The 17,263-nt window shown below is 40.3% G+C and overlaps 1 protein-coding gene across 1 annotated transcript; it reads left to right on the top strand.

Annotated features, from left to right (window-relative positions):
- Nucleotides 1-4,251: 4,251 nt before the first annotated feature.
- Nucleotides 4,252-17,195, top strand: stk17b (serine/threonine kinase 17b (apoptosis-inducing)). The gene is made up of 8 exons (XM_060875789.1): nt 4,252-4,638; nt 4,909-5,033; nt 10,261-10,473; nt 10,671-10,809; nt 11,208-11,334; nt 11,809-11,857; nt 13,210-13,389; nt 14,770-17,195. The coding sequence occupies exons 2-8, from the start codon at nt 4,924-4,926 to the stop codon at nt 15,005-15,007; spliced, it is 1,056 nt and encodes a 351-aa protein (XP_060731772.1). The 5' UTR covers nt 4,252-4,638; nt 4,909-4,923; the 3' UTR covers nt 15,008-17,195.
- The last annotated feature ends 68 nt before the right edge of the window (nt 17,196-17,263 follow it).

Here is a 17,263-nt window from a genome sequence, read left to right as displayed (position 1 = left end):
GAATGTGGAAGCACTAAAACCAGTCATAAAATGTCAGTCATCGTGTGATAATGAAAATATGACTAGGCCTAGACCAAATGGTTCTGAAACATTTTCGGCATGCGGCCCCCCTTGTATACAGTGCATCCCTAAATTACATCAATGACTGGCTCATCTTTGCTTATTTTAGGGCAAGGCATTGAGATGTCCCTCTTCTCATATCTGGTGTTTGGGGCTCAGACTGAACCCTAAAAAGAGTGTGCCTTTTTCCAACCAGATATCCACTTTCCTAATGGTGGTTTGGCTTTAACCATGATGCAGGTCAAACTGTCACCAGCATGTGTGAGTTTGATCCTCAACACCATAAACGTCATCAAGGATAGACCAAGACCTATCTGCTCCATGGGTTCAGAGGATCTATGACCTAGTGTATCTCCTTGGAAGTCCTATCAGGAGAGACCTTTCTCAAGCAGTGAGGGCCATCATTCACCCCAGTCAAAAATGCATGATCTTTGGGTCTGTCCCCTAAAATTGTGGAGACCATCCTGAACTCTAGGGCTTCCTCTAACTGGAAACTATATATCCTGTAATGGAGGCTCTTTGTTCTATGGTGTGAGAAACCTTGCCTGGACCACCAATTTGTCGACCACCAATTTGTACAGTGTTAACAAACATTTCTTAGCAGGGATAGCGACCATCTACCCTCAAGGTGTATGGTTTTTATTTTAATAATATTTTATTATATACTGAAGAAATGACACTTTGCTACAATGTAAAGTAGTGTGTTTACAGCTTGTATAACAGTGCAAATTTGCTGTCTCCTCAAAATAACTCAACGTTAATATCTAAACCGCTGGCCACCAAAGTGAGTACACTGCTAAGTGAAAATGTCCAAATTGGATCAAATTAGCCATTTTCTCTCCCTGGTGTCATGTGACTCGTTAGTGTAACTCAGGTGTGAATGGGGAGCAAGGTGTGTTAAATTTGGTGTATCTCACTCTCTCATACTAATCACTGGAATGAGAGAGTGGGGAATGAGTACTGCATGGCTGTCATCCCAGAAGGACACCTCTTCTAAAGATGATGCACAAGAAGGCCCGCAAACAGTTTGCTGAAGACAAGCAGTCTAAGGACATGGATTACTGGAACCATGTCCTGTGGCCTGATGAGACCAAGATAAACTTATTTGGGTCAGATGATGTCAAGCGTGTGTGGTGGCAACCAGGTGAGGAGTACAAAGACAAAGTGTGTCTTGCCTACAGTCAAGCATGGTGGTGGGAGTGTCATGGTCTGGGGCTACATGAGTGCTGCCGGCACTAGGGAGCTATAGTTCATTGGCAATGTGTACTGTGACATACTGAAGCAGAGCATGATCCCCTCCCTTCGGAGACTGGGCCGCAGGGCAGTATTAAAACATGATAACGACCCCAAACACACCTACAAGATGATCACTGCCTTGCTAAAGAAGCTGAGGGTAAAGGTGATAGACTGGCCAAGCGTGTCTCCAGACCTAAACCCTATTGAGCATCTGTGGGGCATCCTCAAACGGAAGGTGAAGGAGCGCAAGGTCTCTTAACATCCACCAGCTCAGTGATGTCGTCATGGAGAAGTGGAAGAGGACTCCAGTGGCAACCTGTGACACTCTGGTGAACTCCATGCCCAAGAGGGTTAAGGAGGTGCTGGAAAATAATGTTGGCCACACAAAATATTGACACTTTGGCCCCAATTTAGACATTTTTACTTATGGGTGTACTCACTTTTGTGGCCAGCGGTTTAGACAGTAATGGTTGTGTGAAGTTATTTTGAGGGGACAGCAAATTTACACTGTTATACAAGCTGAGCACTCACAACTTTATATTGCAGCAAAATGTAATTTCTTCAGTGTTGTCACATGAAAAGATATAATAAAAATAGTTACATGAGGGGTGTACTCACTTCTGTGAGATACTGTAAATGATTTATATTTTCTTTGATGCTTAAATTACTTTAAAGGTGCCCTGCCACACGTATTTCATTACTTTTGTGGTAATGTCTGAAGTTTACAATGGACTCCGTAACTTTTTTTGTGGAAATAATGCCTTGGTTACCTTGTTTTCAAGCCATTCTAGTGTGGTATAGAAAGCCTGCAGGAAGACTCAGCTCGATTTGCGCCAGTTCTCATGAATATTCAAATGAGCTATGCTGTTTGGGTCCGATTGGCTAACCGTTAAGATATGACAGCATGACTATTCATTCACCCAGGGCAATAAGTAGCCTAGGCTAGAGGAAATTTGTTTACAATCACCTTGAATTGCGGCAGAATGGCTTTTTCACAAGCCCGTTGACGTTCAGCCATCCTTGCTGTATAGGAAACTCACACGAATTCTGGGGGCGCGGTCTCAAGTGGGAGAGCTCATGAATAGTAATGAGCTCAATCATTACTACGTCACACTGACCAGCTTTTCCAACTGACATGATTTCCCCCTCACTGAGAGTAATTAATAACGAAAAATGTATTTCTTTTTTGAAGGGATATGAGATCTTTCATGTAACGTGATTAATACTTGTTTTGATGTGTTTATTTTTCTTCTTTTTTTTTTTAGTACCCTCTTTTCTTTACTTGTTCTGTTTCTGCCTTACATACATCTATTCTCATACATACATCTGTTCAGTTAACGTTGGATGTGTTGAAGATACATTTTGTGTAATGTATACATAGCTGCTTTTGATTATCATCTTTGAATTTGCAATAAAAGAAATTAAAAAAAAAAACTGATTTCCCCCCTTATTTCTTTTAAGTGGCTAGAACTGCCCGGGGAGGTAACAGTTCGTTTTCAAATTCACGACACAACACAAACACATATGGACCTAACACATATAAAAAAATCCAAGTAAAAACGGTTTTGTGTGGAAGGGCACCTTTAAGGACTAGGTTCCATCCTATTATGACATTGCTGTGTGACTATAATAACTGGTGTATGGAGAGTAAATGCAGTGTATGTAATAAACATAAGGTGATGATTGTAATACTGCACAGTGCACAGCTTTGCTTTTCTCACAGCTCCAGGGTCCATTGTGCAATCCTGAATTCGTGTTACTGTCTGTGTGGAGTTTCACATGTTCTCCCAATGGCGATGTGGGCCCCTTTTTTTCAACACAGAAACATGCTGGTAGTGGAACTGGCAACTCTAAATTTCCCCCAGCATATGAATGAGTGTGTGCATTGTATCCTGCTATGGACTGGTGTCCCATTCAGGGATGTACTGTATCCCTACATTATGCTCAGGGTTCCTGGTTCCACAGCAGACATCTACAAGGATAAAGTGCTTACTGAAGAATGATGAATATCTAATGCACAGTCCTGAAGGACCCCTTGTTTACACAGTGTTTTAAGATTCTGGTTGTTCTAGTAGAGCAGTGAAAACAATCAAATGTGAAGGACCAGCACCTCAAGAGGACCAGCACCTCAAGCAGACCAGCACCTCTAGGACCGGCACCTCAAGAGGTCCGGCATCTCAAGAGGACCAGCATTTCAAGAGGACAAGCACCTCTAGGACCAGCACCTCAAGAGGACCAGCATTTCAAGAGGACAAGCACCTCTAGGACCAGCACCTCAAGAGGACCAGCATTTCAAGAGGACAAGCACCTCTAGGACCAGCATCTCAAGAGGACCAGCATTTCAAGATTACAAGCACCTCTAGGACCAGCACCTCAAGAGGACCAGCATTTCAGGAGGACCAGCACCTCAAGAGGACCAGCATTTCAAGAGGACAAGCACCTCTAGGACCAGCACCTCAAGAGGACCAGCATTTCAAGAGGACAAGCACCTCTAGGACCAGCACCTCAAGAGGACCAGCATTTCAAGAGGACAAGCACCTCTAGGACCAGCATCTCAAGAGGACCAGCATTTCAAGATTACAAGCACCTCTAGGACCAGCACCTCAAGAGGACCAGCACCTCAAGAGGACCAGCACCTCAAGAGGACAAGCACCTCAAGAGGTGTTGAACATCACATTATTTATTTACAACATAATGCTGCAGGACAAGATGACACACAAAATTCACTTATTTTTAAATTGTACTTTTAAAAAAATTAAGGTTTGTGTTTCATTTAAAGTAATTTATAACCCGTAGAAAACTAAGTTTTACAAAGAGCCTATTTCTTCTTCTGCACTTCTTCTTCACACGTGTTCGTGTGTTGTTCCTCCACACGGCACGTCGGGACCTTCGTCATGACGTAAAGTCGGAAGTGAGAATGTGTCATCGGTGCCAAGAAAAAAAAAAAAAAACCGACTGCACTTTTCAAATCCGTGAGAACTGTTACGGAGGAAGTTCATGGTTATCTGAGTGGATGAAAACAAACAAACACGTTTAAACGGTCCGTATAAGTTAATAGAGGAAAGTGCACCAGTGGAAGTCTTTAAGTTTGTGTAATTACCACAGAGACCTGATGGGAAAGTGACTATAGGGTTGTTGTTTGTTTTTTTTTACCTCAGTGGACGCTGTTTCGAGCTTGTTTTATATTCAGGAAGTTTATTTTTCCTGTAAATTTTTTTTCTGTCCGAAAGAAGAGATGCAAAATGTTGTGTATCGGCACTTGAACGAGGAAGAGACACCGTTAAAAGTCCCCGCACTCGACCTGAGATAGTTCAGTTTGTGTTAGCATTAGCTTCACTCTCGGTAAGTACAAATACACATAAATAAACATACTTACAGCTTGTTTATTTACACGGTTGTTTCACTAAAACCTAATTTTGATGAATAATACAGTCATACCGATTTGTTAAGGTATATTTTATTTGTTCTTGAGCTGCTTATGAACCTGTTTGTTTATGTACATTGTTTAACTTCCTTTTTAATGACTTCTGCTTTAAGAAGCTGCATTTGCCTGAAACAAAGCGATGGGTTTAATTTAATAGGATTTAAGGGTTTGTTTCTGTACTTTTCCAGGCTGCAGGCAGGCTGATGGCCCGGAGGCGGTTGGACGCTCGCGGCGGGCTGCTGGCGGACATCCAGACCGCGATACTGACTGAACCGCTGGACTCTGTGTTCCACATCACCGGTGAACTCGGCAGGTTAGAGACTTGTCCTGACCTCCTCCCTGCTCTCTGTCTCTCTGTCTCTCTAGCACATAGACAGCTTTACCTAAAACACACTCTATGGGAAATGTCTGTGAGTGAATAAACCAAAAAACGCCCAATTATGTGGCTGATAAATCTGGCAGCTACCTTTTTTATTTATTAGACTTGAATTTGTTATTGCATCAGTTTTTATTTCTTTATTTATTTTTTATTACTTCCTTAACTTGAAGTCTGAATTTGGGTTAATGGTGCAGCAGTCAGTGTTTTTAATACATTTTACTTATACACTTTGCCACCAATAAATATATGTAGAACATGATCAAATCTAATGGTTTAATCCAAAATCTCACAGAAAAAATATATTGTATGTAAGTGATTTCAGGCTTTGTTAGGATGCACTTCCTGTTGGTCATTTGGTCTACACCAGCGGTGTCCGATCTTATCCGGAAAGGGCCGGTGTAGGTGCAGGTTTTTATTCCAACCAAGCAGAAGCCACACCAGAGTCTACTAAAGGTCAAGAACAACTGATTAAACAGGTGGAATCAGGTGTGGCTTCTGCTTGGTTGGTATAAAAACCTGCACCCACACCGGCCCTTTCCGGGTAAGATTGGACACCGCTGGTCTAGACACTTTACTAGCTATTGTAGACCCTGGGGGTGGAGCTTGGTAAACAATGATCTTGACAAGTAAGTTGGCTAAACTTGCTTACTGCACCTTTAAATTTCAATATGTTGAACTATTTTTTAATACATTTGTGGTTTACAGAAACCCGGTTATAGATTAGTATTTCGAGCACTCGTGAGAAAGGCAGAGGCAGGAAAAATCTCCCTGAAACAACACTGAGTGGATCCAGACTCAAATAAAAATCTCTTCTGGGTGATGCCAGATTATATGGAATTATGTAATAAACCATTAGACTTTTGTATTCTATAAAGTCAAACTCCACTAAGTGTGTTGAAACGAAGCTCAATCTAAGCACCATAAAGTGTTTATGATTACTGCAGAAGTTCTTAGGTGCACGTCTGCTGTATCCTGGTGAAATGAATCACTGAAGGAAGTGTGTGACTCGGAAATCTTTAGCGTGTCCTTCAGATAAGCTCCAGAAAACAGAATCTCCTTGAATTGGGATTAGAGTTATCTTTGGTTACGTTTTCTACAAGTATTAAACATTTAAGGTGATATGACTTGTGATTAATGTCACATTGTCCACCTGAACACAAATAATTAGGCATTTAGAAATAATAGAAACGTATCAAAACAGGACAAATTTAAGAGCCTGTAATGTCATCATTATTTTATTCTCTCAGACTCAAGCTGCACCCCAAATGTCATACTACTCAATATGCACTATATAATTTAGTGTATGATGTTACACGGGTCTCATCTGAAATAGAGCACTAACTCTTTTTTTTACTAAGTGTAAGAGGTTTTCCCTTCGATGGCATAACGCGATGCTGCTACTGTAGCTTTAGGAAAACAACCAAATTTTTTAAAATGACAGAAAATAAATTGCATAAAAGCATGGACGTTTGTAATGACGTCTCGTCTCCCGGAGTATCGTTGGATGTCTTGAAACGTTCTTGGATGTCCTGGTGGCCCTGCCCCCTTTTCCACTACGTAAGCAAACCTGTAGACGTTGACTGCATGAAGTGTCAAACGTTCCATAGGTTGTACTACCTATACATATGTATGTGATTTGGGCCGTAGGTTCAGTCTGGATTTTAGAAACTTCTTACTAAACTGGACCAGCTTACGGGAGACTGGAAACATACCAAACTTCAGAGTTTTATTCATTGTTTGAGGAGTTTGGTTTAATTGTATGACACAAAGTTGTAATTATTTTTGCTCATACACACGAACACACAGTGTTGTACAAGGTGTGATTAAAGCGGCTGTTTGGAGGAGGGCTAACAAAAGATGAAGTGTCATCGTGTCAGTTATCGTGCGTTCGTTAGTATAGCGTGCGGTAAGCCTGGGTTTGGTTGATCTATATTTAGTGTACATGTGATCTGGGTGAGTCTGGGATTTAATTGTGATGGTGTACATATGATACCCAAATATCAACAGTGTAACTGGATCATAGCATTAAAAAAACATATTTTCTACTGTTACTGATACAAGATGGAAACAAAAGAAAATTGTGAAAGAGCATTTCTGTCCTGTAACAAAAACACTTCTCAATACTGATCAGTCGGAAGGTGCCGATTCATTTTCTGTTACTGTAGTATATATAAAATATGTTTGCATCAACATTGTCGTGCTGTTGTTTAAGAGGAATAGAGCATGCTGTTATTGGAAAACAACCTGTTTCTGGATGGTAACTTTCGCAAAGGTTTCGCTTTGCCTCCAGCAACATTATTTTCATAAAACAACATTCCCCTGCTCGCTGTGCTTTATTGTTTACATAAAAAAACCCACATTTCTATTAGTGAGGTCACTTTGTGAACGCATCTTCTCTTCCATAACAAACAATTTGGCTGATTATTAAACGTACACATTTTTCCCACTGTCCTTCAAGCGTAGTCTGTGTGGCGTCTGAGTTTTACTTCTTAGTTGCCATGGTAATAACTGGTTGCCTCAGTAATGATGTTTGTCAGTGGGTGGAGCACTTGGCGTTCCAAATCTTGCAGCTGAAATGCAACCTTCTGAAGGGAGATTTGTGTATAAAATCCTTGGTGAAGTGAAACTTTTGTAGTGAAATGCTCTGATCAGGTGTACAGTGTGCTCCACATGTGGTGACTCTGATGCTCCTAGCATGTGATCTGCTGATCGTTCGGTTCGCCCTCGTGCCCTGTGGATATTGGCGGAGTCATCCTGGGACAGTGTCACGCTCGCAGCATACGGCTCCACGTGTGTAACGATGAGGTTCGAGATACCACAAACAACATCTCAGATATTGTCACCCTACACAGTATGCAGCAAGTTTTACGCCTTCAATAGTAAATTTAAAAAATTTAAAAAACAAGAACACACTGTAATGTAGTTCCTTCTGATATCACTGTGATGTCTTTGAGGATCAGATTTCCATAATTGTGAATTCAGTTTAGTTTCTCAGTGTGCGTGTGTGTGGTCTTTCTGTGGTTATGAGGAGGAAGGAAGCTAAAGTGGGAAGCAGCACCATGAGAACACTGTGAAAAGAGAAGACATTTGTACTTCCTCCCCCTCCCCCATATTCAGTTCAATTCAACAAGCTTTATTTGAATGATGTGACATTACAGATCTGCCAAAGCATTACAGGAAAGAGAACTTTATTAATAAACATAGAACACTAAGTGTTTTCTCACTTTCACTCACTCACACACACACACACTCTCTCTCTCTCTCTCTCTCTCTCTCTCTCTCACACACACACTCACACACACACACACACACACTCACACACACACACACACTCACACACACACACACACACACACACGCTCTCTCTCTCTCTCTCTCTCTCTCTCTCTCTCTCTCTCACACACTCACACACACACACACACACACACACACACACACACACACACACACAAACACCCTCTTACACTCTCTCTCCTTCTCTCTTACACACACACCACTATTTCTACCCCCACATCTTACACACACTCTTTGTATGTCTCGCAGTCCTTCTCTCACTCTCACACACACATACACACTTTTCTATTCCCCTTTATACACACACACTCTTTGTATCTCTCATTTTCTCTCTCACACTCTCACGCATAAGCAAACACTTATTCGACCCCATCTGTACCATTTGAGTTTCCTCTTCTACATCCCCTCTCTCTCTCTCTCTCTCTCTCTCTCTCTCTCTCTCTCTCTCTCTCTCTCTCTCTCTCACATTGTATTACATAAGCTTAGTTTATATAGGCCTTTGTCACAGTGCAGGGAATCTTGTCCTTATGCAGGAAGCTCTTTTCATAGCTCTTTTCATTTGTCTCTGTGTGTTTGTGTGAGTGAGTGAGTGACAGTTGTATTGTGAATATCTTGTTTCCTAAAAGGACCCGGCACATTCCCCGTGTTATAGGAACATTCGTGGCTCTCTAAAAAGTTCATCTCTCAGGTTGTGAGCGATTGAAACTCCACAGATTACTTTTTTGCAGGTTGAGTGACACGACTATGTGTGTTTGTGTATGTGTGTATCTGCCGCTTCACTGAACTGTCATTTATTATACAGTAAACTGTAATTAGAGCTTTAGTCGTCTAGCCTGTAACGTTGCGAAATGCTCTCAGACGTCTCTGTGTGAAGTGTGATCCTCCTGTCATGGTGAGAACAAACATGTCAAAGAGCTTTGTGTGTGTGTGTTTGTGTGTGTGTGCACGAGGGGTGGAGAGAACGGTATGTTTCCAAAAACGAAGGTAAGTTTATTTCTGTTGAGCTGAGAGCATGACAGTCTGATGTTAAGTATTTACACTTCATCACCTGTGCAGCGGAAGAAGCCACAGATCCGTCACCTGTTCGGACAAAATGGCGTATTCAGGCGTACACTTGTTATAAAACTGTGAAATTGTAGAGAGAGTTGGTATTTACAAGTGGAACTACAGCATAATTTACAGGAAATATTCAGAATGAGTTGCATGAGCTTTCTGTAATAATTCTGTAAGCCCTGAGCTCAGGCAAAACTATATACTGGAAAATATGAAAATTTCCCTTACAGGGGTTTACCAGAGGTAGATTTCAGCAGAATTATTATACCCTAAACATGTCTTCAGTCCCTCCAGGAGATTTTATTATTGTTGTGATGAGATATGCTTGAGTTTATGTTATATGTTTTAGTTTCATGTTATGCATTTTTTTTTGCGATGCATTATTTTTATTATTATTTTTTGCTTTTTTGTGAGATCAAAATTGGTGAAATTTTTTTAATTAAAATTTTTTTGTTTAAGAATCTTTTGAAAAAATATCATCGAGTTTAATCTGTTTTGGTTAAAGGCTCCGGGTTGTTGATTGGAGGATTGGGGTTTAAGCCTCAGCACTGCTATGCTGTCACTGGCCCTTGAGCAAGGCCCTTAACTCTCCCTGCTAAAGGGGCACATCATCATGGCTGCGTTCTGGCCCCAACCTCCAATGTTGGGATTTGCTAAGACAGAATTTCACTGTGCTGTAATGTATATGTGTCAAAATAAGATTCTGTCCTATTCTTCTATTTATTTTGCATAAATAATACACACATTGCTCTACACACACACCCTGATTAGACTTCAACATGTCATACACGTGAACATCTCGGTTTCTCCTCAGGGGGAAGTTTGCAGTGGTGAAAAAGTGCGTGGAGAATGCGACAGGAAAAGAGTTTGCGGCAAAGTTCGTGAGGAAGCGGCGGCGAGGCCGTGACTGCAGGGCCGAGGTGATCCATGAGCTGGCAGTGCTGGAGGCTTCCCGGTGCAACCCTCGCATAATCAACCTGCACGCAGCCTACGAGAACGAGCACGACATCATCCTGCTGCTAGAATAGTGAGTGTTTCACCTCGCAGTTCCACTGTGACATATATCAGGGCTTTCACAAATGAATTTAATTCTCTGCTTTAGTGCAGAGAACAGCAGTGAACTTGTAGTACATTTATAATTAAATTTGACTGTGTGTGTGTGTGTGTGTGTGTGTGTGTGTGTGTGTGTGTGTGCGTGCGCGCGTGCTTATGCTTTCTCCCCAGTGCGGCAGGCGGTGAGATATTTGACCACTGCGTGTCTGACGAGCTGCTTTCTGAAAGTCAGATTGTTCGATTAATCAGACAGATTCTTGAAGGCATCAATCTTCTGCATCAGAGCAACATCGTCCACCTCGACTTGAAGGTTCGCCAATGTTAGCTCTAACATGCAACCGCTGCCTGCTACGTGTGAAAATAATTGAATGTCACAAAGCTCTTGACTGTTTGGTTTCTCTGATTCCGTTCGTAGCTTTTTGCAAGACTCTAACTGTGTAATACATTTATTATATAAGCCTTTAAAGGATACTTTAGAGCATCAACTTTCAACATGGATTTATGAGTATTTAATCCAGAATGAAACACAGCATTAATCCTGGCTAATATATTTATCTCTAACTTTATTCAGGTCGTCCTTATACAGGTTCAGAGACACTAAAGCCAACTTTAACTGTAAATTAGTATGAAACCAGTAATTAATATGAGCGTGTAGTTTGCACCAGTGGAAGGTTCGAGACATGGATTTTTTTGTCATCTTGTTTGCAGCCTCAGAACATCCTGCTTACCAGCCTGACTCCTCTGGGGGACATAAAGATTGTGGACTTTGGGCTGGCGCGTCGCCTCGGCTCCGTAGGAGAGCTGCGAGAGATCGTGGGGACGCCCGAGTACGTAGGTACGTCCTGGTTTGAACATCATCAGCTGTTTGACTCAGTAGAGTTCAGTGACAGAAAAGGAGGACTAAATATCATTGGCATGTTAATGTAAAGAAATGAATAGATTACAATCAGCCTAGGAATTATTTCTTGTGTGAAAAGCCCTGATAAGAATATCAAGGGCAATGACATGACAGGTCTCAATCAGCTCGCTAAGTCGTGAATCAGTAATCTGTAATCTGTAGGACAACTGACATATAATAATATCTTTTTGATATGTTGTTTAAGGTACATTATGAAAAATACGTTGATTGTTCTGCTACATTCTGTTAACTCCATGATAAGTGCATGAACTAGGGATAAGTAGTGAACTAGGGAGCTGATTGAGATTCAGCCATAGTGTAAAAACATCTACTTTTCTGTTTTTATTTACTTATACCTTTTATAATTTATACCTCCTGATTTAGATTGGAATGTTTTATTTGTTTATCTAGCTCCAGAAATCCTGAACTACGAGCCCATCATGACGGCCACAGACCTCTGGTACGTCTTAAGATTTCAACATGTCATGCAGCCATGCATATTATCTAAACATGGCACGTCTCATCTGTCATATAGCCTATTTGCATTATATCTTATTTTATTGACATCTCTCTCTCTGTATACATACATACATACATGCATATATAAAAGTCTTCACATCTTTAAGACAGAAATAAAAACAACAAATATCAGACTTGTTGCATCTTTAATGCAATATTCTTAGAAACTGTAGTTTATAGGGAAAAAAGAAGCATTTAATTATTGGGCACATTTTAGATAAAAAAAACCACAGCTTGATTGCATAAGCCCCCCGAAAAAATTATTACAGCATAAAGTCTTTGTGAATAAGTATCTATTGATTTCACACATTTAGACTTTGGAATTTCCCATTCTTTGAACTGTTTGCAAAACAGTTCAAGTTCCTTCAAATTGCAAGGGGATCTCCTGTGTATGGGTCTTTTTAGGTCATTCCACAGGTTTTTGATGGGATTGACTTCTGGGCTCTGACTGGGCAATTCCAGGACTTTGATTTTCCTTTTCTGTCTTGGTTGATTTTGATGTGTGCCTTGAGTCACTGTCATGTTGGAATGTGAAATTCCTTTTTATTTTAAGCTTTTTGACAGAGGACAGAAGGTTTTGTGCCAAAATATCTCGGTATTTGGAGCTATTTATTTAACCATCTTGAAAAGTGCCCCTTCCCAGCTGAAAAGAAGCATATTACTACCCTCACCATGCATCACTGTTGGTATGATGTTGCCTGGATGATGCTCTGTATTGGTGTTGCACCAACATACCTTTTCAGAAGGCCAAAAATTTCAACCATTGTCTTGTAAGACCATAAGACATTTTCCCACATGGTTTGGGTGACTGACTGATTTACAGGAGTCACATGCAAAGATTGACCAGTACCTTCCAGAAACTCCTGTAGTTCTTTGTGTCACTGTTGGCCTTTTGGTAGCCTCCCTGAGAAGTTTTCTTCTCGTCCAGTCATCAACTTTAAAGGGTTTTCATGGTCTTTGCAATGTCTCTGTGGCGTCACATTTTCTCCACTTATTTAAGGTGTTCCATGGTACATTTTCAGGACATCAAATACCTTCGATATCATTTTATTTCCCCTCCTGATTGCAGACCTATGCAATCAGGGTGTTTTTTATTTTAAAATGTCCCTAATTAAATACTTGTTTTTTATTAGCTTCATAAGGGTGTGCATTTTATGGCTTAATATCCCAATAATGATTAACAGCTGGTCCATTGTTCACCCATAAACACATTGGTCATTATCTAAAAAAATAAATCAGTGACTTTGTTATCCAGACCTGGTCTCACGGCGTGTATCCATATGGAATTTTCAGGAGCGTCGGCGTGATCACGTACATGCTCATCACGGGAGAGTCTCCATTCGCTGGCGAGGACAAGCAGCAGACCTTCCTGAACGTCTCCCAGGTGAACGTGGACTACAGCAAAGAGGCGTTCTCTCGCGTGTCCGAGCTCGCCGTCCATTTCATCCGAAAACTGCTCGTCAAAGCACCAGAGTGAGTCTGTTTCGATTTATTTGTAACACAGCCTCACAAAGCAGCTGTAATAGAAATCCACATTCACAATAAGAGAGAGAGAGAGGTGTAGAAGAGGAAAGACAAATAGTACATATTATAAATGAGTCCTGGGATTAGCACAGGAATGTCTTTTTGATTACAGCAGCAGGTACAAATCTACACTATCCAGGTGAAATTAATCAAAGGGATTTAAGGAAAGAAAGGAAAAATCAATTACAGAAAGTCAGAAAATCAATTACAACGGCTATGTTCATAGTCATATAGTCATAATCATAATGCTGTATGCAAATTATTCAAATCCTGCCAGTTTCATTGGCTGAGGTTTTCCCTGTCCAGGCGTCCTAAGTGCTCTTTTCAATTAGATTATTTTTTTACTCGGTTATTACTGATTTATTCCTGCTGATAAATGGCATCAGAAATCGGTTCTTTTCTCATTCACTGCTCCTAGGACAACCGGATAGATTAATGATTTTATTTCTAGTTGTCAATTCTTAAACATTACAGCAGCAAAAAGCCAGATTTTTATATATGAAATTGTAAGTATTTCTTATGCTCATTTATTCTTTTATTTGATCTTGTTTATTGATATTTTTATTTTCCTATAGAGTAATTAGAGCTCCATTTTATGTACAAAAGGTTTATTTTTTTTTATTATTATTTTTATTATTATTATTAAGATTAGTATTATAAAGAAATCAGGAAGACAAAAGCTCCTTGAAATTCTATCTGAATATTCAGTTTTTGACCTGTCTTAATATCTTGTATTGACTCATCTATCGCTCTCCTGTCAGTTATACTATATGGCCAAATATTCATGTTCACCCCTGACCATCATGCCCATTTGGTTCTTCCCAAAACTGTAGCCACAACGTCTGAAGCACACAATTGTACAGTATGTCTTTGTATTCTGTAAGCTTTATATTTTCCCTTCAGTAGAACTACAAATAGTGCCCAAGCTTGACAATGTCCCTGTGCACAAAGCCCCTGAGCTCCATAAAGACATGTTACGTTGGAGTGGAAGATCTGGAGTGTCCTGTACAGAGCTCTGACTCTGAGGCAACTCCACTGAACACCTTTAGGATGAAATGGAACACTGACTGAACCTCAGACCTCCTCACTCTTACATCAGTGTCTGATCTCACTAATGCTCTTGAATGAACACAAATCCACACAGACACACTTCATCATGTAATGGAAAGAAGAGTGGAGCTTATTATACCAGTGAGGAGGAATGAATCTGAAATGAGATGTTTAACATGGACATGTGGGTGTGATAGTCAGGGCTGCACAAACCTTTCCCGTATAGCGTTTGTATATACTTTCTCATCGGTCTTCTGCGTTAAATCTTTCTAAACACAGAGATCGTCCGAGCGCTGCTGAGTGTCTGAGTCACCCGTGGCTGTGGCCGCAGTACCCAGGGGCCGAACTCTCTCTTCCTTCAGCAGCGCCACGGTTCCCCCGAGAGCGCAGCGGCGGTTCGAAGTGGGCGTCGGCTCCCGAGGACCCTGAGGACAAAGAGAACATTCTGGATTCACCGCAGTCCAAGAGGTTCCGCTTTGTGGACGACGCACACGTGGCGAGGGACAGCAGCAGCTGAACACATGTCCAGATTACAGCAGCAGCTGTTCCGTCCAGATTACTTCTGGGACCACACCAAAGATGATCTGCTAAAGCTAGAGAAAATTCCTGCTGCACCATAACACGTAATATTGATATCACTGGCTTCTTTTTCATTCATCTCAAATATTTGTGCAGCTCTTTTTTCCTCTTGTATGTGGTTTTATTATGTGTTTGTTTTAATTTGTTCCATTATATCTATGTTTTTTGTTCTTGGAATATTTATTTGACACCAAGTTTAAATAAGATGCGTTATTTTAACGTAGGATAATTAGACCACAAGGCCATCGGTTCCTCTAAACCAGCAATGTTTTAATAGTAGGGATGTTGGGTTTTTTTTTATTTTTGTGATCACTTTTCTGGTGCTCCAAATCACAAAATGCTGGACTTCAGGGGAGACTAGAACAAGCTTATTATCAATAAACAGGGCATTGGATTGTGGGGCTCATTAGTATTTAGTAAATGTTAAAGATTAATTATGATATTATTCCTCTGTTGTATGTGTGTTGCCCTGTTCCAGCACATTGTTCAACTTAGTCACACACCGCACCCTGAATTACTCAGATTTGTGTTGGTTTGTTGTGCGTTTTTTTTTTTTTTTTTTTTTTGGGTAATATGCACTTCCCCTTAGTGACAGATTTGGAATTCTGCCATAAAGTACTTAACCCATTGACGTCTGTAAGCCTTGGTGAAATATGACGGGAAGGGAAAAACCTCTCTCTCTGTGTGTGTGTGTATATATGTGTATGTATGTGTATATATATATATATATATATATATATATATATATATATATATATATATATACACACACATACTTACTAAAAAAAATTAGTCTGAGTTTGTTGTAAACAAAGATATTTTTGTTGCTCTTGTAGAAAGTAGTTGCTTTTTTTTCCTGAGCAAATGAAGGCAGGAAGGAATCAGACAGCTGTATGAACAGCTTGTGTTTAATTTCCAGCAGGTTTTGTAATCTATGCACTCGTTTGGATTAAATCAGTCTCTTTTAACTTGTCAGACCAGATTATCTAGTATTTTCTGCTGGGGAAAAAAAAATTGTGTAGTCATTCAGTGCCTTTTTTTTTCTCTCAGGGTTAGCTTCACATTTTTTTTTTTTTTTTTTTTAAATGTCTGTATGGATTTTTTTTTTTTGATGATTGGTCAGATTATTTGTTCACTATGCACGATGATTCTTTACTCTAAACCGGATCGAGTGTAACTTCTTAATCAAAACCATTGATTTGATTTAATCGTCTCTCAGCAAAGAGTCTCGTGTTGGTCCTGAACATGTGGGATGTTGATTTATATTTCTGACCTGTTGCTAGTTGCAGATGAAGTGATATTATGATGTTAGACTGAGAGATGGTGCTTGTTGTAGAGAATTCTCAGACGATGCCTGAGACGAATTCGAGCTGGTGTTTGGTTGATACAGTGTTAATACTAACAGACAGTATTGGCTGCTGTGAGGAACGTTATAAGTGAAGTTTAAGTAAGTAAGAATGTTAGAAGCATCTCGTCTTATTATGCTGATGTAAGAACTGGAAATGTTGGTATTTTTGGTCCTCGGATGTTCTCGATGTTATGTTGCTTTTGTTGGTTTAAGGCGGTTGAAGGAATGTGTTATCGTGTTTGCTTTCAGGTTACGAAGGAGATCTCGCCAACTCGCCCTCAAAAAATAAACAGAAAACTTTAAGATAACTGTAAACACATCTGATCTTGAGTTCTGATCACGAATCCTGGAGATCCTAAACTTTTTATATACACTCATCTGCCTGCACTACGAACCCAGTAGAGTTTCTCATTATCACACACCTCAGGGACGTCACGCGCCAAGCTGGCAGAGCTGCTAGAGCATTTCTTCTATTTATTTTATTATTATTAATATATATTTTTTTTAGAAATGTACATCTCACGTCACAGATAGTTCTAGTGATATGAATACTAATCGGGAGTGTTGTAGTTAACCAGAATAGATTTAGGAAGCTCTTCGTAAAGACGCCGGTGTGTGTAATCAGTCTTCAGGATCAGTAGAATTTTAACACAGCTACGCAGTGACGACGGAGCCGAGAACGGATCTGCGGGAGAGATTTTGGTTTGTGATGTGATGTTAAAGTGCCATGACTGAACTGAAATTCTGTGGGTTTCAAATAAAATTAATCACATCCCTTTTCAAGTGTGCAGCGTGTTTTTGTTTTAGCAAGACAGAAGGAGGCAAAGGAGTAATTTATTTAAATGA

This window comes from Tachysurus vachellii, chromosome 8 (genome assembly GCF_030014155.1).
Source record: "Tachysurus vachellii isolate PV-2020 chromosome 8, HZAU_Pvac_v1, whole genome shotgun sequence".
NCBI classification, from domain to species: Eukaryota; Metazoa; Chordata; class Actinopteri; order Siluriformes; family Bagridae; genus Tachysurus; species Tachysurus vachellii.
Note: the sequence above shows the minus strand (reverse complement) of the source record. Positions and strands in the feature narration are given on the sequence as shown.